Source organism: Chinchilla lanigera, unplaced genomic scaffold (genome assembly GCF_000276665.1).
Source record: "Chinchilla lanigera isolate Chin_1 unplaced genomic scaffold, ChiLan1.0 scaffold00004, whole genome shotgun sequence".
NCBI lineage: Eukaryota > Metazoa > Chordata > Mammalia > Rodentia > Chinchillidae > Chinchilla > Chinchilla lanigera.
The window spans coordinates 28,150,939-28,175,286 of NW_004955405.1; the positions used below are offsets into that span (position 1 = coordinate 28,150,939).

Genomic DNA, 24,348 nt, shown 5'->3' on the forward strand with positions numbered 1-24,348 from the left:
AAAAAAAAAAATAAATAAACACATAAGTAAAATAAATGGGACTATGTCAGGTGGGAACACAGCACCTAGTTTAACTTCTCCCAACAATACTGTGTCCCAAACACTGTTATGTTTCTCAGGAAACAGTACCAGAAATTCCCTCCATTCCTGGGACACTTATTTAGAATTCATTGCTTCCTGGCTCCAGGGGTAAATCACGTGACATGGACCTTAGTTAAGCAAGGATTTATGTATCCCTGGGCCTGTCACTTGCTCTGTGTGTGAAAGTGACCCATCTAAACCAATAGAAAGATACATAGCTGTCTCTAAAGACTGAGACAAAGACACAATCTTTCTTTCTCTGGAAAGAAGACAGAAGGTTGTAGGCCTGGAAACATTGGGCAGCCTCCTGCAAAGAGAGGGGTTCACGTCTGATACTGGAGTCCATACACAGAAAGTAAAGCCAGAATGGGGAGAGAAAAATCAGAGCCCGATGAGATTATTTGAGCCCCTCAGATGACTGTAGGATTTAGCTCTGAACTGGTCACTTATGTGACCTAATAAATTCCTTTTTTACTTAGTCCAGTCAGAAACAAAACAAAACAAAACAATTTTGAAACATAGGAAGAGCAAATAAAGGGAACACTTATGAGAAGAGAATTCTGGTGCCTAGGATACATGAGACACTGCAGGAGGGGTACGTGGCCAGTGTGGCTAGACCAGACCCTGCAAAGTACAAACAATAACAGATTTTTAAAAAGTTAAAGATGTAATGAAAGATAACAGCCCAGACAGTAGAAGGGCTGCATAACAGAATAAAGACTTTGACATTTATTCTGAATGAGCTAGAAATGCATGTGAAGGTCTTGAAAAGAGGTGGGAATGATCTGAAAAATGTTAAAGGCTCTCTTTTATGCATTAAGAACAGATTGCAGAAAGACAATAGCAAAGGTGGGCTGAGGAAAATTAATGCAGTAGTCCAGGCAAGAAGTGGTGGTAACTTACGTCAGAGTGGTCACAGGGAGCCGTGGTTAGATTCTAAAAGTACTCAGAAGGCAATGTCAAGAGAATTGGCCAATCAAGGCTCTTTAATTTACTATTTGGCCTTAAGGAAAATATCTCACTTTCCTTAGATCCTTTCATTAAAGTATGGTTGTTGTCTCACACATTTTAAAGATTAAACAGGAAAATGCATGTGAGGTGTTAGGAATAGTAGCTAGAACATGGCAGATGCCCAACGAACACTATCTTCTTTCCCATTCTTGCTTTCCACTCCTTTCGGTGTGCTTTTACTTTCATTATTTCATGTTGTCTTAATAAATGCATCTGAACAAAACATGGCCTGCAATATAGACTGCAATTCTAGATGAGTAAATATAGTATCATTAATTAGAATGATGTATCTGAAGTTTGAATTTAAAGTAAATGAAAACAACTCTGGACTTAACTCTTAACTCAGCGCACCTTCGAGTACAGCATGAGGCTTCTTGCTTGCTGAGTCTTGAATCTTCCCAAATATCTTGTCTTATAAGAAATAAAATTTACCCTGGTGGATTTTTAAAAATATGCTTTCCAATTTTTAAATTTTAAAGGTTTCTTTTAAAGAAACATATGCTGTCCCAGCTGTCTATGTCTAATAAAGAAGCCACTGACATAAGGGAATAAAAAAGAATGGAATATAACATTTCAGAGATTCCTCAGACACGCCGAGGACTTTTGAATAATATGAATGCAGTTAAATCTGGTTAGCATGCAAATACAGGAATCACGGAAGAGTGAATGTGTTTATAATGCATAAGGGTCCCAGACATTGAAAGGTGATGCTGTGTCCAACACCTAAATACCAAGCAGGAAAAACCACAGGCTATTAAACAAAAGAAAAATAACTACATTTAAAATTTTTATTTGTAAGTTTTTTATTAATATGTTATCATAACAAGATGTACAATCTAATCTTTTAACATAATCTTTATTTGAGTAATTATACAAAAATCACTGTATGCTTTCATGTATTTTGCTTCTTTATGGCCAGAACTAAAAGTGTGGCAACAGTTTATTGGTACTGTTGTCACTTGAAAATTTATTGGAAGTCATGACCAAAATTAGTAAGAAATAAACATATTTATTTATGACTAATAATATGATTTCAAGTTATTCCAATAACATAAGTAAACCTATTGTTCATATAATTGATTGTAAGAGCTCATATTTTATTATACTCATTGTATGACTGATTTTTCAAAGTCAGTTTGGTTTCAAACATAGGTAATGCTAATGTAGTTTGCTTGCTAAATGACAGTATAAATAGCACCCCCCCAAAAGAACATAGTCCTCAAGCTGCCTTCTGCTTCTGAAGAATTTCTGCTCTATCACAGGAAGTCTGAATAAAGAACTAATAAAAAGACGATTCTAGAAGTCTGAAATGAACCCACTTACAGAAAATTTATTTAACAAGCAGATTCCTATGCCATAAACAAATCCTCCCAAATCAGAATGTCTAGGGTGGAACACAGAAATGTTATTTAAGAACTCTGGATGATACTTTTACATATTCAAGTTTGGGAACCACACATTGTAACTTAAGAAACTATATGAACAGATTATTAAGTTTTGGCTTTTTTTCTTTTTCTTTTTTTTTTTTTTGGTCTTTTTTTTTTTTGGTTTTTCTCCGGTACCGGGAACCGAACTCACGACCTTGCGCTTGCCAGGCAGGCGCTTTTGCCGCTGAGCTAAATCCCCAGCCCCTTTTTTTTGGTCTTTTGAGACAGGGTCTTGCTCTTCAGTTCAGACTGGCCTTGAACTCACTTTGTAGCCCAGGTTGGCCTCAAACTCACAGTGACCCTCCTATCTCAGCCCCCCAAGTGCTGGGATTACAGGTGTGTGCCCCCATACCTGCCCAGTTCTTTGTTGTGTGTAATTTTTGAGTGTGTTTAGTCTGCTTCTCATTGCTGAGTTACAATACCAGGCATTCATAACTTAAAAGAGGAGAGATTTAATTTGGTTCACTGTTTCAGGGGATTCAGTTCATGGGTCGCTGGCTCCAAGGAAAAATATCATGGCTGAGGGTGTGGTAGATCAAAGATGCTTAGTTCATAGCAGCTGGAAAGCAGAACAGGGAAAGAGTGACATAGAGAAAGGAACCAGGGACCATATATGGTACTCAATGTCATGCCTCTGTGACCTACCCAAATACACTGAAATAGGGCTCTACTAATGACGTAGGTGGTTCCCAAACCAAGCAAGTTGAGACAATAAAGCTTCACTGTCACACTGGGCACAATTATATTCACACCATTAGATCACTGTGAAGATTAAATTAGATGAATCCATAATGAACCATATGAAGCATGGAATGTTTGGAATTATTTTCTAACATTATTTTGGACCTAGAATTCATAATTTAATGGACTGTTTCAAAGGAAAGATAAATCATAGGAAGATATTTTTAAGAAAGTAGTTCCAATAATCATTAAATTTAGACACATTACTGATTACAGTGAACCCAGAAACAATTTAGCAGAATGAAAGAAAAACGAGTGCTAGAGGGTCTGAGAATTTCAAGGAAGTCAAAGAAAAATGTGTAGTGAGCCTACAGGAACAGTTTGCAGGATGGAGAGCAGAGAAACCCTAAAGCCTGTCCTCTCTGCCTCAAATTTCCAGAGTGGGGTATGTGTGTTGTGCATTTCTGCATGTGTGTATATACGTATGTGTGCATGTATTAAATTGTTTAAACTACGATAGCCAGTAGCACATGAAATCAATTTCAAAAGTTTCAAAACACATACTATTAGACAATTTTATGTGTGACAATTAAAATACTCAAAAGATAACAAAATCCTATTCTTACTGCATCCGATCTGTTTCTCTCCACTAAAATGTTATGTAAATCTCTGTAAGAGTAACAGGTTAGAGAACAGAATAACAAAAGAATATTGCCCAAAAAATAAGAAGCTAAAATGTAAGATCTAGTGGCTGCAAGTCACAGGAAGGCCTACAATCTGACTAAAACACTAACTGAGTAACATGGAGTTGAACAGCAGTGAGGTTGAAGTTAAGGGCCTGTGACACAGAGGTTCTTCTGTGTGCTTTCAGAACAGCCAGGAGGATGGCAATGCTTGAGGGTGGAGAGGAAGATTTGATATCAGAGACAACACAAGTACCCATGCAAAGTGAATGGAGTACAGGGGGCAGGTAGATGAAGAGAAGTACGGAAGGCTGTTATGGTTGATACACTGTGTCAACTTAAAGGAGTCTAGATGCTTGACTAAGTGACTCAGCAGTTCTACATGCTGGGGTGAAAAGGACTCGCCCTTCCTGCTCTAGGATGTTGTTCATTGTGTCACTGTGAGCAGTTTAGAAGGTTAAGTAAGGTTAGTAAGAAGGTTAAGTAACTGACTGAGTAGGGGGCTGGGGTCCTTATTTTGCATTCATCCTGAGCCTGTGCAAAAGGAGGGCATGGAGATTATGTGAGTGCTACATGCCCCTGGGTTGGGGTAGCCTGCTTACAATATAAGGGAGTGAAAGAGACTTGTCCCCTACACTTTGCTTTTGCTGCTTTTGCTGCTTTTGCTGTCTTCTGCTGCCATGAACTGTTGCCCTGTGCCATGTACCACTCTGCCTTGGAGCCAACCAAGTATGGACTGAAGCCTCCACAACCTGTAAGCTAAATAAACCTTTCCTTCCTTAATATTGGGTGTCAGGTGTTTTGTCTCAGCAATGAGAGAAAAGTAACCAAGACAGGAGCTGCACTCATATGTACCTATGTACATGCAGTGAAAGGTTAATACTTTATAATTGAGGCAGCTAAGAATTGTGCCTTCTATCTCTCTACTCTAGTTCTTGTGAGCATGAGAAAATAAGCAAGTCATGCTCCCACAGCTTTAAAGGAAGCCAAGGACCTCTGAAGAGTTCTGCATTCTGCGAAGACAGAGATCTGATCTGAGAAAAGTTTGAAGGTATTGGGAAGGCTCCTTGGAAGGGCTGGCCTGGTTTCATGACTGTTCTCCATGTACTCGAATAAGGTCTCTTTCTCATAGCACCAGGGGCTTAAGGCTCTCTGAATACTATCTCCAAGATCTTCACAATTTTGTGTTTCAGAAGTAACATCTGATTCAAGGCTGGAGGACATCCTAGAGTTTAGAAGGTTGGCGCCCACGTGTTCCTGCCTCCTCTCATTCCTAAACTGTAATCTCTGCTCTTTGCTCCTCAGCTTTTAGACAGAGACTAATGCAGTGATCACTGCTGCCTTGGGAAGGAGCAGGGTTAGATACATACACCTTAGGAATAAAAGAAAACCTCTCCCTTCTGCATTTTGTACAAATAGTCCTGTGCTGGTATGTTGCACAGGATCTGCAAATTATGTCACATGTCCTGATTGAAAGTATTCAAAATTCACTGCGGAAAGAGAATCAAAGGACAGTGATGGTGGAGAGCTGGGGAGGAGGGACATCAGTGAAAGTCAAGAAAGGATGGATGGATAAATCGAGAGAATGATGGATAAGGAGCTTCACATTTTGTTCAATGTCCAGGGGTAAATTTGGGAGAGACAAAGAGGTTAGGGTGTCAAACTCCAGATGCAAATCTAGCCAAAGTTTTAGTGAACTCCTTGAACTGCAGTGCTTACCTTTATTGGAGACAGCCTCTGCTCAGGTTGCCAAACAAAAATTTGAAAGGATTTTACAACTTGGCTCAATAAATCCTTTCCCAGGGGCTAGTTAGATACACTTCCCTTCAAATTTGAAACATATTGGATACTGCAATATGGGTGGGCAGGTAAAGGCCAACCAAGGCAATTGAAATTAAATATGTATTTCATTTTTGGAACTTGGCTACCACCAAAATCCTACTGAGCTTATAAAGGAAAAAGTAAAAGATTTTAAACTCTGCTTTTTTGGTTACTTACTTTCTAAATTGACAAAAGACCTGAATTTATTGGAGATTTATCACTAAAATGAAGATGTTTGTAATTCTTGCTTTCTTAGCACTCCAGCTTTTTTTTTTTTAAGCATCAAAGTACATAATGCAGTTTCTTGGAAATAGCTACATTAATAGAGTTACTTTAATTCTTTATCACTTCTTCTTTTTGAAGGATTTTAAAATGTTTCAAATGACAGCATTCAGGAAAGAGAAGCTGCACTCATGTTTTACCATTCCAAGCCCTACATCTCTCACAGGTTAAAACCTCAGAGTAGAGCAATGGAAAATTTAAAAACAAAACAAAGCTGAAAGGCTGAGTTCCAAGTGTAGGAAGGCTGAGTTTATTACACAAATGTTAAGTGTGTAGGGGTGAATGTTGTAGGAGATCTGATGTGGGAGTAGGATGGTTGTGGAAGAGGATTGAGGAAGAGGAAGGAAGGTCTTATGCTTCTGTGTTTTCTAATAAGTTTCACATTGTTAAATTCACATACATCTAAGTAATCTTACTATGTTTGTCTCTTCCTCTCCTTCAATATATTATGGAAAGCCTTAAGATGTACAGGGCTGAGCCCCACTAGCTTTACCTATCTCTTCTCCTCGTTCACCAGGGGAATGTCCCCATAAAAGTGTTGTCACAAAACACCAGCTACGCACACCATCTGGAAAGCAATTGTCAATCTAAAGAGATTAGTAAACCTTTTCATTAGATAACAGTGTCAAGGTTATAGCAGCAGAGCTATGGGCCATTAGCCCAGAAGCTAGTACTTGAGTGTAAATTTCACAGCCACTTCCATAATCAAAATCACAGAACTAATACTTTTGAGATATCCCTCTTGTAATACGTATCTTAAATTTTTAAAGTAGATAACATTCAGCTCCCCGGGATGATTTTGAGATCATGCTTTAAAATCATATTGTGTCTCAAAATTGTATTTTTGACTCTGAGGAGATAAAAACTACCTAGAGGAGGATATGTGTATCTCAGGTCTCTTATAGGTCTTCTTTGAAAAGATCGCCACCTAGGGGAAATTAACTCAAATAGACGGAACATCTGCAATGCACCACATTTGCTGCATAACACACCTGATGCCATATTTTAGAAGAGCATGTAAGTTGCTCTCAAATACCAGATGAATTGAACCATCTCGGAACACAGACCTCTTCCTGGGTCTACAAAATGTATCTGTACTGTATCATTTTTATTTGTAACATGCTAGACATGCATATTACTTTAGTATATGCATAAGGGCTTGATTTTTAATTTCCTCCTCCATATAAAAAATTTAAAATAGACATTATTAGAAAATAGATATTATAGAAATGCTTTGGACAAATTTTTCAATTTAAAAATAATTATAATTTTAACTAGTACCTTGAAATATTAATATCCTCACATATAAATGAACAACTATGTGAATAATGTCTTTAAACTTAGCAAAGTTATTTCTCCTTAAAGTCACTTACTTGCTCGTGGGAATTTATTACTAGCTTTCCACAGAAGAATAAATGAAGTGGGAGATCATTCCATTAGTTGTTTCAGTTAAAAACAGACCAATTTTCTTTGCTTCTATTTCTGATGTTTTTGACAGATATTTTAGAAAAATCACTGTATTTCCTAAAGTATATTTAATGTGACCTATGATCCATGTAGTAATGCTTATGTGATAATTTATACATATAATAATTTGAAAGAAAGCAACAAATCTTTAGATAAGTTTAAATGAATGATTTCTCAGCTACAAAAATACTTATTTCCTGTTTGAAAAAAGTTACTAATCTCAAAATTCAATTCTTCCGACAAAGTACTGAAAGCGATTTTAAATTAAATCAAATGCTCCAAATATAACAACTTTCCTTAATCAGATGCCTCTGGGTTATGAATTTTAATGCATCCATAATGGTGGAGTAAGGAGAAATAGGAAGAAACTAACCGCATTGGTCAGTTGAAAAGGCATTTGCACACTGCGTTTATTCTATTAGATCAAGTGTCATATTTTTTGATATTTACCTATTAACTCACTAATTTTCCCCGGTAAATGAATCCTCTTCCAGAAGCCTGTGCCTTTGTTTTCTAAGTAGCTACTTCCAGAGTGATTTTTGATCTGTTTATTCTCACTAATTGATCTTCATAGTGGTTAACATTTTGAATATAAACCCTAGATGAATGAATAGCACTTAGAATAATGCCTGAAAATTTAGTAGAGATACAAAACACAATGAGTGGATGAATAAAATCATAGCTCCCTTAAGTGTATGGTTATGGGATGTACCACCTTCTCACAGAAAATAAAGAATCATAATCAGGAAGTGAATCTACTGTAGAAGGCATAATTCATATTTATGAGGAAATAAAATTTAAGTTATTCATAGCATTCCTTTTGAGATTTTTTTAACCCAATCATTTCTGTAGATAACGAAGGTATAGTGGTACACCAACATTTTCTCTCATGCGAAAATGTGTATCTGTAGTGCTCTATCTATATATATGCTATATATAGGATTCAGTAATGGGATATAGAATGTAGAACAAACTTAGATGAATTAAGATGGATTTACGTACTTGGATAAATAAGCTCAACATTTGACTCTTATCTGACAAACTTATTTAAGTTACACGTGTCACTATTCAATTATCCTAATTTCAAAAACTGCTGATCATCTTCAGTGTAGAAGGAAGATATAGAAGTACAAATCTAGACTTTAGTGCTTTATAATTTTGTGTGAAAAGAGCTGTTTACTGAAAACCTAAAGTGCTGAACACTTCTGCATTTGGTAACATCTTGACTTCAGAATTTAAGCAAAGTCTTCAAAGCTCCCTTTTGATGTTATCTAGACCAACAGGTTCCTTCCTCCACCTTCCCTCAGCAGTGCATCACCACTTCTCAATCCCTAGCACATTTTGTTGTGTTCTGCTCCACACAGGCCCTCCTTACCTATCAGCATCTTTTCCAAATTGGACAAGCTTATCCAGGCTAACATATGCCTTAGGCATTCATTTGTGTCTCTGTCAGTAAGTGCGGACTTTCATAGTTGGTTTGTATGTAGTAAAACAAAACCGTAAAGACTGACAAAGCTCAAGGTGAGATCTTTTTAAAAAAGATTTTTAGAAAAAGAATATACAACAGAGCAATAAAAGCAGGTTTGAATCAAGGGTGGTTTTCAGGTATTCCAAAATCTAAACTCACTTTTACCCTACTTATCGCTGGTTCTGATGGTAAGCTTAATAATACAGGCTACTTTATGTAGTATTATTCCTAGCTGAGTTCCAAAGTCTCAACCATGATTGCTGTTTGGATTCTTGGCCACTTTGTAATTCCTGATACTTTCCTCACAGCAAAACCTTCAGAGCTTTTACATTTTGATTCTTCATTGTATTCACCTTCTTTGTACTGTCATCCTGATAGAGGGTACTACTTTTGTTTTTATACTGTGTTGTATTTTTGAACTATGGCTACCAATGACCAGCAATTCTCCGTTTCCATCCACTTCCATTAGTGACAGCTGATGCCTAATTTAGAGAAAAATGAATTCTTCAGTCAGGGTGAGCTTTGTACTTTCACCTCAGAAGAACTAGGAAAGGGGCCAGGAAGCAGCTCTAACGATGCGAGTATCCCAGCACGATGCTGCACTGTGCTTCTTTTCTCTCTCTACAATGTCTCACCCATAAATAATTTATCACAGAATCTTTGGACATCAATTACTGAGATTCAGCAGTTTTCCATTATAACATTATAATTCGCAGTATGACTATAAATTTTGGCTTTGGATAGTAACTCAAAGTACATCCTAGAATAATATGAACTTGATTTCATCCAACTCTCACCATTTCAGAGTGGAGTAAGTGATACAAGAAAACAAATTTCATGGCTTCCAACTTGACACTTACTAGCTATGGGAACTTGGGCAAGTGAATAGCTCTTAGCCTGTGGTTTTTCACCGATAAACTTAGAATATGTGTTTAGTATAGGACCCAACACAGGAGGAGAGTCTAGAAAAATTGGAACATACAATAAAATAAGTTTTGGTTGCTTTAAGTTTTGAAATCAATAAATTGGAGAATGATAATAATGTATGTTCAGGGCCAGAGGAGGAAAATTACTGTGCACATTTTCAAGGAGATTTGCACACATGGTGAATCTACAGCCCACTGCATGTCAAGATTGTGGAGCCAAGAGCTACTTGATACCTGAAAGAGTTTTCAATTTCTGCAAAGACCTATCCCCAAGGACCTGCTATGGTACAGCACATGTTAGAGTGCATGAGTTCTGACTGACTTCTTACTTAGTGTTTCATCAATTTTCCTACTGAAAGAGGTTTTGGGCACATGGGATTAAGTCACTGTGTTCCTCTGTTACAACTACCTACTCATCATCATTCGTGTATAGGCTTCCTTTTTATTTTTTTATAATATTAAAATTATTGATAGCTTCTTCTATGCATAAATCCACACTGGAAATAGATGATTCATTCTTTCCCTCCAGGAAGAAGAAAATCACAGACAACTAACTGTACTTGTAAAATGATAATGAAAGTATTAGTAAGGTGAAGTGTCAGGAGTCCCTAAGGAGTACCTATTGTTATAGAACTGCGGTTTTTGAAATATATTACTGAGAAAGTTGTAAATGCAAAAGTTCAGCTCAAGGTAAGGCAGAGATCATTCTGATTTATTTTCTTGTAGCAGTGGGTAAGCAGCTGGAAAGAGCTGGAAGTAGGACAGTAATAAAAATATTAATTACCCTTGGGATGCCAGGCCAGCAAACAAGCAGATCTGTTTCCTTCCTTAATGAGTTGTTGCTCTAATTAGTGGCTATGACCATTAATAAATTAAATGATAAGCAAGTCCCTGGAGGTGACTATGACACATTCAGCTTTTAGAAGAAGGCCAATGAACACATACTTTCATTTTTACATCTCAGGATTAAAGTATTAAGCATTATTTGATTTAGTAATTTGGGTTTAAAATTTAAGCATATAAATCACAAATTTGTTAACTGTTTTCTTTACTAACCCTATTAAAAGCAAAGTACAAAAGGCAAAATAAAAGCACTGACATTGTAGGGTTTTCTGTTTGTTTGTTTTTGTCTTTTTGAGTCAAGGTCTCACTATGTAGTTCAGGCTGGCCTTGAGCTCACTTTGTAGCCCAGGCTGGTCTTGAATTTGAAGTGATCCTCCTGCCTCAGCTTCCCAAGTGCTGGGATTATAGGTGTGTGCCACCACACTGGTGTAGAATGTAAATGTCAATTAGTGATATTACTATCAAGAGCTCCTCATAATATATCGTGGGAATGCTTCATACAAAATATTGTTAGCAGTTTAAATTATTATGATGCATAAAAGTAAAAGTGAGCATAAATCAAAGAGCTTTTGTGAGACTATTTTTCTCTATATATAATCTGGTAGTTTATATTATGGTTTAGTCTTGGATATTAAAAAATAACAATATTAAACTCTGAATCATATACACATTCAAGTAAATAACTTAAATTTATTACTACAGTTCTTTGTGCCAACATCATCACAATACTTTTTATGTTATAACTATATTATGTATCCTCCAAAAATGCATTTTTAAATATGATAGGGAGATAATGATCACTGGTTCACTTTTAAATGTTTTATTTTTGCCACTAGGTGGCAACTATATATTAATAGTTGTACGGTCAAAAGCAGCATGAACAGGCAAAATAGAGAGGAAATGGAAGAAACACTGTGTTTTATATTCAAATATGTGTGCAGGAAATGGAGTGGAACAAACTTTTTTAAGAAAAAAGGGAAACTATTTTTACTTTTAAAAAGATAGACATGGACTATGGAATATGCAGAAGAAAGAGGAAAAGGGCATACAAAGCCACATAGCCTTTTATTTTTATTATTATTTTTATTTGTACATGTTATTTAGTCTTGACCTCAGCTTTCCATTTTATATGATAGGTTTGTAGCTGAAGGAAATCATACAATCAATAAAAAATTACCAAAAGGTGAAACAGAGTTAAAATTCTGTTTTACTTAGTATTATGAAATGGCACATGTCCTATTAAGTGAATAATCATGGTTTTTATAAGAAATAAGAAATTAATGCAGTTAAGAGTCTTAAATTACTAGGAATAATGAAACTGACATTCTAAAAATAGAAATATATTCATAGGAGAGAAAATTTAAATAACATAATAGAATAATTAATAATTAATATTTCAACAGCATATGAACATATCAGAAAATACAACTTTAACAACTTAAATAACAACTAAAAATGCCAAGTGATATCAACCCAAGAATGTTAAAAAGAAATATAAATTTCTTCCCTTTGGTGTTGTACAAGTACTGGTAATATCTGAGATAGGAAGGCATCACCAATAGATTTGAAATAAGTGAAAAAGTAAAAGAACAAACAATTATCATTAGTTGTTTTTGTTACCGCCCTTACTACTCAGTTCTCTTAAGTATTTATCGCATTGCATTTATTTCTTAAATTACATTTGGAATTTGGATAGCACAAGCTTCACAGTATGACGTCATCTAGATTATGAGAACTATGAGCTTGTGGCTTGGAATTTGAGTGAGTTTATATTAGAAAGTACTGTCAAAAGAAAAGGAAAAATGATTTTAAATGAAATAGCCTCATAGAATGATATAGAGAAACAGGCATGGTATGTACCAGTAGTGGTATAAATAATTAAGGAGTCTTCACCAAATGGTAGCTCAAAAACTTGTACTTTCAAGTCCTTATTGTCCTTGAAATACACTTCTTTTGTTTCTTTTTCCTATCCAGCAAAACTAAAAGACTTTGTGGTGAAAGTTTCATTGTTTTAGAGAGTTTAAAATCAGAACTTCTTTTTCTCAGAAATGAGACCATCTATATTAGCATGAAAAAGATAGTTCTGCCTGTGATCCTCACATAATGAATATTCAGATATTGTTTGCATAAAATGAATGGCAGGAGAGAATCAAGTGGATGACCTTGCAACACAAAAGAATAAAGTCTTTGATTTAACCTTATTTACATTTAAATTTTTTACAATAAGAGATTAGTGTTTAGAAATGCAGAGCTAGAAATGCTGCATGATCTACATGCTGGTCTCAGTTTCTCACACTACGATAGACTCACCGGAGTGCAATACCAGCTGCAGTGGAGAAATGTCACTAGCAACTTGTAAAATGTACTAAGGGCCACACATCACAAGGCCGTAGGAGATAGAGTCCGTAGAACCATAGAAAAGTTACATAGAACAGTTTTACTCCATTATAAAGTATTTCATAGTTGTCCATTACTTGGGGAGGGCAATTTTCAGTCCCTCCTTTTGGGTACCTTTCTGAATACAGAAATTTGCCTTTGGAGGAATTCTCTAAGGTTTTATACGTAAGTGATTTTTCTAAAACGGTTCACATGTAAAAGTTGAATTTTGCATCTTCGATGAATATATTCTGGAGTGAAATTATGCTGTGCTTGAGGCATTGCCAGAGAAATATTTAAATGTGGTTTGTTTCAGGAATAGAATTGTCTCAAATACTCTCCCCTCTGCCTCCCCATTCTGCCCCCAGGAATAGAACAGTTATACAATATTACTATATAGCCATGTATAGATATGGAAATATATTTATAAGTCTTCCTGTCTTGATTTCTCCAAATAAATCATCTTTAACTCCTCTTGACCTATTCTAGGATGACTGATCCCATCTGAGCCTTGGATACCACTCAACATTTGTATGTGTGAGCTTAATAATTGTAATCAAATCAGAGATTTCAGTATTTCTATTTTAGATTCCTCTTATCAATATCACATTGGAAAGACTATACTTTTTTGTCCCTGACTTAGAACTCAACCCAAAGTAACAAGTTTCTTTCTAGATAGGTTATTTTAAGTATAGCTACAAGGAAATATGTTCCAGTAACACATTACCTTGATGGTTTTGAACTAAAAATGGAGAAAGTGGTCTTGAAATTATTTCTTTCTTTAAAATTTATATTGTTCATCTGTCAAAAGAAATCTAAACCAGCAGTTCTCAGAGTGACTACATGTTAAAACTGATGTTTGTTAAGTATGTTGTAGAGCCTCAAATGTGTTTTGAAATCTCACATCGATGCTCTAATATTTTTAACTATTCTACATATGTGATATGTGCTTTTATTTAATACAGCTTGACATTTTCATATATCTGTGTCTTTATTATAGTGAGCTTACCTTTATGTGTAGCATAAAACAGAATTTAGAATGAAGTAGTAACACTGTTAATGATATCCAGATTTATTATAAACTTATAAACTTACCAGTAAATTCTTACATTTTTCAAATGGAAAACTTTGAAAACTTTAATTTCATTTTAAAGATAGAAGGAAGTCAACAATTCCACCAGTTAATCCTACTTCATTATTTTTTTCCCAACAAACATCTTTAATGATACACATATATGTGAAATATTAAATGTCTTGTTAATCTTTGTATGATTTACATAAAGTATTAATTACCAACAGAAATGATTCCTTCAAGTATTACAGATGTATACACTTTGATATAAAAAATGTATTTTAAGATGCCAGCCATTAGGGCATTAAATGTCAACCATAGGAGTTAATATTACCTTATGGACATAAGGAAAGCACAATTAAGGGGTGGAATAAAAGAAAATATTTGAATAATATGTTCATCTTTATAAATTTATTTGGTTTTCCTAATTTCATAGGTGCCTCTTAGATAACATTTGATGATAGTTATCCTCAAGAAAAACAGTTGGTACATCATTTTCTTATTTATTTTGAGAGATTTTACAAATATAACTTGTCCAGTCACTCACACATAAGCTCTAGACAGCACATATCAAAGGTCTCATATGTGTATTTACTGAATACTTGTTATAACTAGTAACTATTAAATGTCACTGTTCTCAGTTTTTGGTAAGTACTGGTCCATTTAATTTGCATAATCTCATTTAATCTCATGAGGTAGCTACTACAGTTGAGGAAAATAAGAAGTCAAAATTTTGGTAACATCCTTGAGGTCACAGAAGTAGCAATGGTAAAATTTTGAGTGCACACGCTACAGTAGTAGTCATTAAACTCCCATTAGGATTTTGCAATGGATCTAATATCTGTAAACCATAGATATTGTCTTTAATGTACATGCTTGTGGTTCAGAGATCTAGCTACAAAACATACTCTAATGGAGCAAATCTAGAGTCAGAGCTTTCACAGTTCTAACACTCTCTGAGGTGCTGCAAATTCTGCTGGTTCATGGACCACACTTTAAACATCAAAGCACTAGACTGTGGAGAAGGACATTCTTTGATTAGAAAGCACTGAGGACACACTGTGATTTGTTTATTGTTGCAAAAATGAACTGAAATCTTTCACCTGAAGATAAGAGTGTATTTGAATTGCAGGAGATCCCTATTTTTTAGTCTTGCCAAGCATTGTAAAAATTAATGGGAAGTAAGGATTGCGATTGTAGTGGATTGGTAACTGATGGTCAATTTATCACCCCCAGCTGAACTGAGTCAGCGTGGTGCTGGATGTGGGAGGCCCACCTGGGGATTGTTGCCAGCAGCATAAGAGGCAGAATTGGAGAAGGATAGTGCTTTCATTACTAAAACGCTTGCTATCTACCCATTTGTACTAGCTATGCCCTTAGTTCTTGCTCAATAAAAGGTGGCTGAGATTGGTAATTGGGGCTGCAGTCCAAGAGGTTTTAAGCCCCCTGATTCCAGACTTTTGCCTCTCTTGTTTTTCTTGTCTCTCTTACTTTTCTTTTCATCCGTGGGCACCTTGTTCTTGGGACCTGTCACCCTGATTAGAATGACACTAGACAACTGTGACCACAAGTCAAAACTAAATATCAAAGACTAAGTAGGATAACTGCTGAAATAGGATTGCAGTGAGATTTTCCTGGGCACTGCTAAAGAACTTAGACTGACGATGGAAAGTTCAGAATTTAAAAGGGATAACTTTGATTATAAACTGAAACAATGTATAATGATTAATAATTTGAAACTCAATAGGTAATGATTAATATTTTTTGACAATCTGTATCAGTCATTTCCTATTGCTGGAAATAAATGCCCAGCACCTGCAACTTGGAGAGGTTTATTTTCCTTCCTGGTTTCAGTCCATGGTTGGATGTATCCTAGGCAGGAACTCCATGGTAGAGAAAAAAGTGCTAAACCCACGGCAGGAAGCAGAGAGGAGCTGGGCACAAGAATAAACTCTTCCAGCCCACAGCCTCCCTGCACAACCGTGTGTTCTAAGATGCCAGCCATTGGAGACTAAATGTCAACCATAGGAGTAAACGATACCCCATGGACCTAAGCAAAGGGTGATTGAGGGGTGGGATAAAAGAGAAAATATTATTTGACAAATGTGTCCACCTTTAGAAATTTATTCAATTTTCATAATTTTGTATGTGCAGCTCAAATAATGTTTGTTGATAGCTATCCTCCAGAAAAAAATAGAGTAGAAAACTCATTTTGTCAATTATTTTGAGAAATTTTACATGGCAAAGGAGAAATAGCTCAGGGCATAACAGGCAGAAAAAACCCTCAAGTCTGCCTTTCCTCTTTCTGTGACCCATCTCCAACCCGCTGTACCTCCTAACTGTATATGCAGCTACTGAAGTCACCTTCTAACAGTATACTCAGCTACTGATCTCATTGCTGGATGAGGCCACCAGCGATTATATTGCCCCTTTAATCCAATCACCTTTCTAATGCTCCACTTCTGAATCTATTACACTTTGGGGCAACGTTTCAGATCTAAACCATAACACAGTCCATAGTGTGATTCTTCTTATCTTGATGTTCCCCCAAATGTGCTGATAGGTAGGGCTTTGGGTAGGTGGCTGGGTGATGGGTGTGTGATACGGGAATATGGACGTGTGATAACAGAATTAGTCACTGAGTGGATTGACATTGCTCTGGGTGCGACTGAATCATTTTACTGAGGACAGAAGTATCTTACCCATCCTGGGTAAGATACTAATCAGTGGGCCTGTAGCCTGGGTGGAACATAAAGGGAAAGAGGAAGGGTGGGCTTGTGGGTTTCTTCTTCCTATTATGGCATGAGCTGTTTCTCCTCTGCCCTGCCCCTCTGCCATCCTTGTCTGTCTTGGAGAAGCCAACCTGGGACTGAAAGCTCTACAAAATGAGCTAAAATAAACCTTTTCTCCTTTAACTTTTGGTGTTTGGTATTCTGCTCAACAATGAGGAAGTAACTAGACATTGAATATTTGGTGATACTTAGCCACAGTAGGTTTAAATGATAATGGAATATTATTAATTTAAGGGAGCAGAGGGTGACAGTAACTGCCTGAATGTCACAGATAACCAGGGCACCAGGACATCAAGTCCTATCTATCCCCAAATGCTTTTCTTCCCTTCCATCAGCTGGGCTTGATATTGAAATGTCTTCCATTAATTATCTAAAACTACATGCAGAAAAATGCTAGTACTAAAACAGCTAAGACACAGCCATACACTGATTTTATTTTAAAAATGCAGAAAATCCAGACCAAAGTGATCGGTTTCAATTTCTTTCATTAATGTGAACCTGCCAATACAACAACATAGCCACATTACTATTTTCTCATGCTGTATTATTTTCTTATGCTCTAAAATCCAAAACACATTTAAGAAGCTATTTTGTCTTATCTATTCCCTTGCTCCATGAGTTCCTGTGAGGTGATGTATTATTTATTTCCTAGATATATGCAGTTGGTGTAATTTACAATAGACTAGTTATTTCATCCTTTGCATTTATTTTAATAGAAAAAAATACTTTTGAAATGCTGTCTTCTTTATATACAGATGCTATAAAACTTTATTTTTTTTTATTTTTATTTTTATTTTTTTTGGTTTTTCTCCGGTACCGGGAACTGAACTCACGACCTTGCGCTTGCCAGGCAGGCGCTTTTGCCGCTGAGCTAAATCCCCAGCCCCTAAAACTTTATGATATCATCCTCAGAGCTCAAAATTGATCTGTCAGATGTATTTACCATCCTCAGAGGGCTAATATTTTCACAGAAAAAAATGGGTTACTGTGGAGACAGAGTAATGAAGGTAAATCAAAAAATGCTGTCAGTCAGGAGAGAAAAATACCAGAATTTCTACTCTTAAAGAAATCCTCACAATAGGCAAAAAGGTGCTTAATAAGCCTAGAACTTCTAAAAGTGTTCCCTCTCTGACAACTGGCAATAATCCAGTTCTTAAAATAAGTATCTACATGACACCTCTTTAATCACCATGTCCACTCTGTCAACATTTGAATTTAATAATAATGAGCTTTCTCTGGAAACTTGCATTTTCTTCTTCTTCAAGTACATTGTTATATCTGAAACTAAAGAGTGCATCTATTCTGAGCCATATTAAGACTTTAGAGCTTAGTGATTGATCAAGCTGAACCCAACGAGCTGTGTAAAGGTTTACAGTGGAAACTGAGAATAGGGTGCTCCAATCAAGCTGATCACTTCATTCACATGACAGTGAGAGGGGAGGCATCAGAGAAGCATAAAGCTGGAGTCCTGGGATGCCAATTACTTTACACTACTCTACAGGGTCAGTAAAGTTATCGTCATAATATCTGGCTAATAAAAAATGATCCCAGGTAAAGAATCATCAATAATGTATTAGGGTTTTGTTTCTTTAATTTTTCCTCGTGTCTATTTTAGAAAATATGGGAGGCACAGAAATTATGGGTAGCATAGGAACGGCTTCTGCATATCTCTCTTCTCACTGCCTGATCCTTCCAGCAGCTTTGGTCCTCGGTCCCCAGTCCCCCAGGTCAGCAGGCTTTTCCTAGCCGTTGACCTGCAGGTTTAATACTCCTTCTTCCCGCACGGTACACACCCACAGCCTCACCCTTTGGTTCTTTGTTTTGTGATTGTTTTGTGATTTATCATTTCACAATGATCACCTTCTTCAAAATAACCACAGGGAGCAATTTGTCTAATACTTCATTTAATGTCTTTTTATTGAAAAATCTATGCAACTCAGGAGTAGGTAGTTGCTCATTCATTTTTGAACTTTATCATTGTTCACAATGCTGCAGACCTAATAATTTAGTAATGTGGAATAATAGTTCATGGACTAGTATGTAAAATCCTGTAACACTGCTCATGTTTGCACCCTTGTAGTGATTAGTGGATAGTGTTAGGTGTGAGTTAGTGAATTCATATATATAACATTGAGAATTGTCCAGATGTGATTGTGTCAATCTCAACTGAAAGGGTTTCTTTAATAAGACCACAACTTATTTTGACTTAGTGATTTTTAAGGGGGGATCTTAGTTAAGTATTTATAGGATATGATTTGTAGGAATTTATTGACTGGTAGCAGGATTGTGATTCTCATTTTCTGCTTGCTTGTACACTAGAACAGTTACAGAAAGGCACTTGGTCAGTTCAAAGTACTTTGATAGGTTATTCAGAAATTACATCTTGCAGAAGGTCATAGTTTCAGAGTATAATTAAATCTTTTACTACTGGCTGCTATAATTTGCAATGCTAGGTATAATATTTAAAGTACTTTGATAGGTCATTCAGAAATTATATCTTATAGAAAGTCATGATTTTAGCATGTAATTAAATATTTGGTTACTGACTGCTATAATTTTGAATGCTAGGTGTAATTTTTAAATTCTTATAGTGTAGTTTTCTTTTTCTGTGTTCATCCTGTTGGACACAGAAGTACTGCTGCACAGTCATCTGATATTTAGATAACAAATAAGAAACAGGATACATTATTATTTAACATCTTAAATTTATCGCCTTGAAAGCTGCATACACAGGCACATGTGAATAAAAATCCACACCCTGGTAAAATATCACCATGTAGTTCCTTCACTCAATAATCATTAATTGGGTACTAAGCAACACAGTTTATTTAAAAAGTGCAATCTTGGAAAAGGCAGGATCAAATTTTTCATCTAGGAACATATTCTGGAATTATGCGATGGACAGAATTTTTTATTAAATGCCCGGGAAGAAAGAAATGCTTTTGTTTTTAAAAAATGTTTCAAGAGGTTCTGTTTTGAGTGATTTATTCTTCATAGCTAATTGTTTAGATATCTTCTGAAACTAGCTCTCACAGGCTTCACTTTACACATTTGTTTTACAACTCCAGGAAAAAAAATAAGGTATTCTACTGCCCAACAGGTCATTTTTGTTTTAAATCCATTCTATAAAATCCATGTGATTCCCAGAACCTAATCAAGGAATATGTCCTGGAACAAGGCTACAAAACCTAATCTATGGTCCACCATTTGCAGTTACCTTGGATTTTAACTAGATGTGCAAGTTGACTTGTGACCATGGGGAATCCTGCCCGTGCATGGGATATGGATTGCTGAGGCCATGGCAGAGAATCAGTTCCACAGAAGCAACTTCATGTTCTTCTGAGGAAGATCCAAAGCTCTGTGGAATAAGGAATATACATGAGCGATGCCACACAAAACTGCAAATGTGGTTACCAAAATATAGGAGTTCTGAAAGGGGGAAAATCCACAAAGCAATCTAGTGTTGAAAAGTAGTTCTAAAATGGCTTCAGTTTTCAGAGTGTAGTTAGACTTTCAAGCTATCACACGTGCTTCTTAGTTTTGCCACAGTCAAAACGTGCTAACCCCATGCTCACTGAGTAGACCAGTTGTCTAAAGGGAGAAAGCAAAAGAACATAGACAAGATGTAGTAATAAAATATTTGATCTTTAATCTTTTCCAGTAAAATAATATTTGAGTTCCTCTGCCCCACCCACACTCATACACAACACACCGATGTTTAAATATTTTTATAATGGCCAAAGCAGGGGTTTACATAGATATGTTTATTAGTGGAACTCACTTTTAAACTAGAGTTTAATAAGCCTGTAGTCCATTTCAATTTCAGATCAGTTCCCTTGGAGATAACTAATGGTCAATGTCCGGGATCATGAATAGAGCTTCCTGTGGCACATCCGGAATCAGCTGATCTAGGCTTAAGTAAGTATAGTTCATAAAGTCCTTTTCTTCTTCCTCTTCAGCGCCCACTAAGATGGATAAAGGCATCTCCAGAGGCAAGTGGTTTTCTTCCTCTCTCTGCCCTTCCTCGGGCCCTTGCTCTTGCATCCGCCTCTCTTCCTCCTCCTTCCCCTCTTCCTCTCGGTCAGCCTCCTTTACCTCCTCCTCCTCTACATCTTCGTCCTCGGTCTCTGCCTCCTCCTCCTCTTCCTCTTCCTCGGTCTCCACCTCCTCTTCCTCTGTCTCGCCCTCCTCCTCCTCCATCTCCTCCTCGCCATCAAATTCCTTCTCTTGGTACTCCGCCTCCTTTGCATCACACTCCTCCAAGCATTCCTTCTGCTGCTCCTCCTCGCATTCCTCCTGCTGCTCCTCCTCCTCCCCCTTTATCTCTTGCATCGCTTCCTCCTCTTCCACCAGCTGCGGGGCAGGAGATTCTTTTACCTGCACGGGTGGGGGACTCAGCACGAGGGAGGGATCCTGCAGGTAGCTGTAAAAGGTTTCGGGCAGCTCTGCATTTTCTTCGCCGTCGCTGGGGGGCGCGTTGTCGCCGGAGGACCCGGCACGGGCCTGCTGCGCCCTCTGCGCCCGCTGCCGGCGCTCCTCCTTCTCCTGCTGCCGCATGTCCTGGTAGATCTGGTTCATGATGAACTGCGTGGTGTTGCGCGGCGCCCGCATACCCGGCGCCCGCCAGCCGTACAGGTTGACCGGCCGCAGCAGCATGCTCAGGTCGACGGGAGGGCTCCGCCGGAAGGAGCTGCGCGGGGGGCGCCGCAGGCGGCCCCGGCGACCCCAGGGACCCCAGGGACCCCAGCGACCCCAGCGACCCCAGCGCTTCTTCCTGCCGGGGCGCCTCACCCAGCCCGGGTTCCAGGGGGCGCACCAGCAAGAACAGCAGCAAGCGCAGAGCGGGTGCAGACCGTACACCTGCATCATTTCCACCGGGCAGGGGGGCTTGCGGAATCCCGCCGGAGGCGGGTGCCAGGGCCCCGCGCAGCTCCCCCAGTTAGGGTACCAGCAAGGTCGTCGTGGGGGCTGGAACCAAGGGCGTGGGGCGTGCTGCTGCTTGGGCTTTTTCCTCGGGGGCTCATACCCGGACTTGCGGCCTTGGCTGTAGCGTTGTTTGTAGATCGGGGCTCCTCTGCGCCTTCGACGGCAGGAAGACCAGGTGCCTAAGGGGGCAGAGGATGACCAGCCGCCGCCCAGATTGAGAGGGTCTTCCTTCTGGAAGAGGGTCTGGGTCATGGTTTCGGGAGCTCCCCGAGGGCTAAATGGGAGCGTCTTAGAAGCTGTCGTGAAAGGTGGCCAGATCGGACGGCGTGAAGAGCGTCCTCAACCTGTGTCACTGCGCGGCGCCGCGTGCCTGGCACTGGGCTGGCGCCTTCCTCCAGGAGGACCCTCTCTCCTCTTCTCCGCGTTCTAGCTCTTCCGTCGTAATCGCTTGTCCTTCGCACCCGGGTTGTCTTGCCCAGGTGGGCTGGATGGGACTGGGGCTGGGATGGATGGTGGGGGAGGAAGGTGTTGGTGGGCGACACGCAGTGAGAGCCGCTCCCGGGTCCCACGTTCACCCACCTCTGCAGAGGCACGGGCTGGGGACTGGGGAGGCAGGCGGTGCGCGTTCACGTGGCTGCTCCCTCTCAACCCAGGTGCTTCACGGTGGCCGTCCTGGCCGGACTGAGGAGACCGGGGCAGCGGCAGCTCTTAAATACCCTCTGAGCGCCTGACGTATCCACTGCGTTCTCCGTTGCCCAGGACAACAGCCAATCCGGGTGCAGATGGTTAGCCTTGTCGCTGGAGGTGGGGTCTGGCCACTGCTAAGACAGCTTGGTGAACGTTTGTGACGCAGTACTGGAGAGGTTGGGGGAAGGGACAAGACTAGGTGGGTACTGGCCAACCCAGGCAATGCTGGAGGCAGTTTATAAAAACTCTTTGTATCATCTTCAGGTGGGGCGTGAGGAATTTGTAATATGGGTCTTGAACTGAACCAGACTGTGGGTAGGAGAATTTATTTAAAGGTTCCTACGCTACATCTTTGTCAGCAAGGGCAAAAAAAATCTTACAGTTGGAAATCTGGGCCCCACTTTATACTTTGGGCCAGTTTACTCGCTTCTCCAGGAATCTGGATTCATCATACGTGAAACGTTACCACAAAGCCTATATAGGTACCCTCGTCCACAGAATCCTTACGTCTACCCTTACAGTCGTTATGCCTAGAAGTTGAGGGGACTGAGAGGTCATGTTGTCCAAGGAAGTGTGGCCAACGGACCTCAGGGCTAGTATTTAAGCCTAAACCTGTCTAAACATCGAACTCCTAGCCACCTCGCTATACTAGCAACCCACCTGAAATAGGACTTTTGTGATTAATCAGATATGTATGAGAAAGAATTCTGCTTATTATAACATACCACGCATACGTCAGTTGATTAAACAAACTTTATTAGCAGGAAGAGTACTAAGGGTTTAGTTTTCAGGAGACTATTTCGTTTATGTCTCTCGCTTCTTCACTGACTATTCATTACATACATGGGGAGAGGTAAGGAATCACTGTTAAGCATATGGGTTTTTATTTAGGTATCATTCCCCTTCAGCTCAATTTAGTAACCTCTGGAAGCCTCAAGGTCCTTAGTCAAACGGTTACCGTGGTTTCCGTGCAGCACCTATTCCGCAGGGTTGTGTGAGCAATGCCATAAGGTATTTCATTAAAGCAGGAATCGCAGGTCCTCATAGATACTCAGTAACTGTCATTATTATCGTAGTTAAGTACATTAGGCCTTTTGGAGGAGTCCATACAATAAATGTAAAGACCTGAAACCCTGGCCCTGATGCAACAATGGGCATCCCATCACCCTGTGTGCTTTTGTTGTTTCACTTTGTACAAACTTCAGGAGGTAGGACAAGGCTTGGTCCTAGGGATAACCATCTCAGAGTATGTTCCACTTCATTACCTTCCTCTAGGAAATGGTTATACAGGACAGAACACTGCCTGCTAGGAAGCTTAGTCCATTAAATACTGCAGAAGCAAAATGTGTGACAACCCTCAAGTCCACAAAATCATTTATGTATCTCTAGCTGAACATTGACAGCAGAATTGGGAGCTGCTGATGAAGACACCAAGGTTTGCCTTGGGGCTTGCCACAGGTTTCATTCAATTTCTCTTGCTCTGTGGTTTGTAGAAGTCTACTTGACTCACATGACAGAATACTGATGCGTTAACCTGTGCCCTTATGGATACAGACTCACACCTTTGGTAGTTATTTTAATCCTGTTCTATTTAACTCAAAATGGGATGGTCACAGTCCACACTTTACAAAAATGTAAAATCTTTACAAAAGACGTGTCTCACACAATGTGGACTTTTCTTCAAGAGCTTTAGAAGTTATCTGCTGCATTACAGTGGAATTCCCATTATTACCTTGTTCTTTAATAAAGATCATTGATTCATTCTGGAAGTAACTAAGGACATGATTTTTGATCAGTTGATATGA

The 24,348-nt window shown here is 38.6% G+C and overlaps 1 protein-coding gene and 2 long non-coding RNA genes across 3 annotated transcripts in view; 1 reads left to right on the forward strand and 2 right to left on the reverse strand.

The window, feature by feature from the left end:
• LOC102017532 overlaps positions 1 to 5,882 on the forward strand; it is a 22,478-nt gene extending 16,596 nt beyond the window's left edge. The window contains exons 3-4 of the long non-coding RNA XR_259401.1: positions 4,816 to 4,934; positions 5,077 to 5,882. This is a non-coding gene — a long non-coding RNA (uncharacterized LOC102017532). The remainder of the gene's footprint in view (positions 1 to 4,815; positions 4,935 to 5,076) is intronic.
• An 11,506-nt stretch (positions 5,883 to 17,388) lies between these two features.
• On the reverse strand, positions 17,389 to 22,828 carry LOC102018557. The gene is made up of 3 exons (XR_259405.2): positions 22,436 to 22,828; positions 20,148 to 20,288; positions 17,389 to 17,428 (listed from the first exon to the last, which is right to left on the reverse strand). It is a non-coding gene; the product is annotated as an uncharacterized LOC102018557 (long non-coding RNA).
• On the reverse strand, positions 20,644 to 22,442 carry Ccer1 (coiled-coil glutamate-rich protein 1). The gene has a single exon (XM_005374445.2). The coding sequence runs from the start codon at positions 22,106 to 22,108 to the stop codon at positions 20,777 to 20,779; it is 1,332 nt and encodes a 443-aa protein (XP_005374502.1). The 5' UTR covers positions 22,109 to 22,442; the 3' UTR covers positions 20,644 to 20,776.
• Positions 22,829 to 24,348: the final 1,520 nt, after the last annotated feature.

Bases quoted from the DNA above. Each gene is read 5' to 3' on its own strand.
- Ccer1 (XM_005374445.2), bottom strand. From the start codon at position 22,108: ATGACCCAGACCCTCTTCCAGAAGGAAGACCCTCTCAATCTGGGCGGC.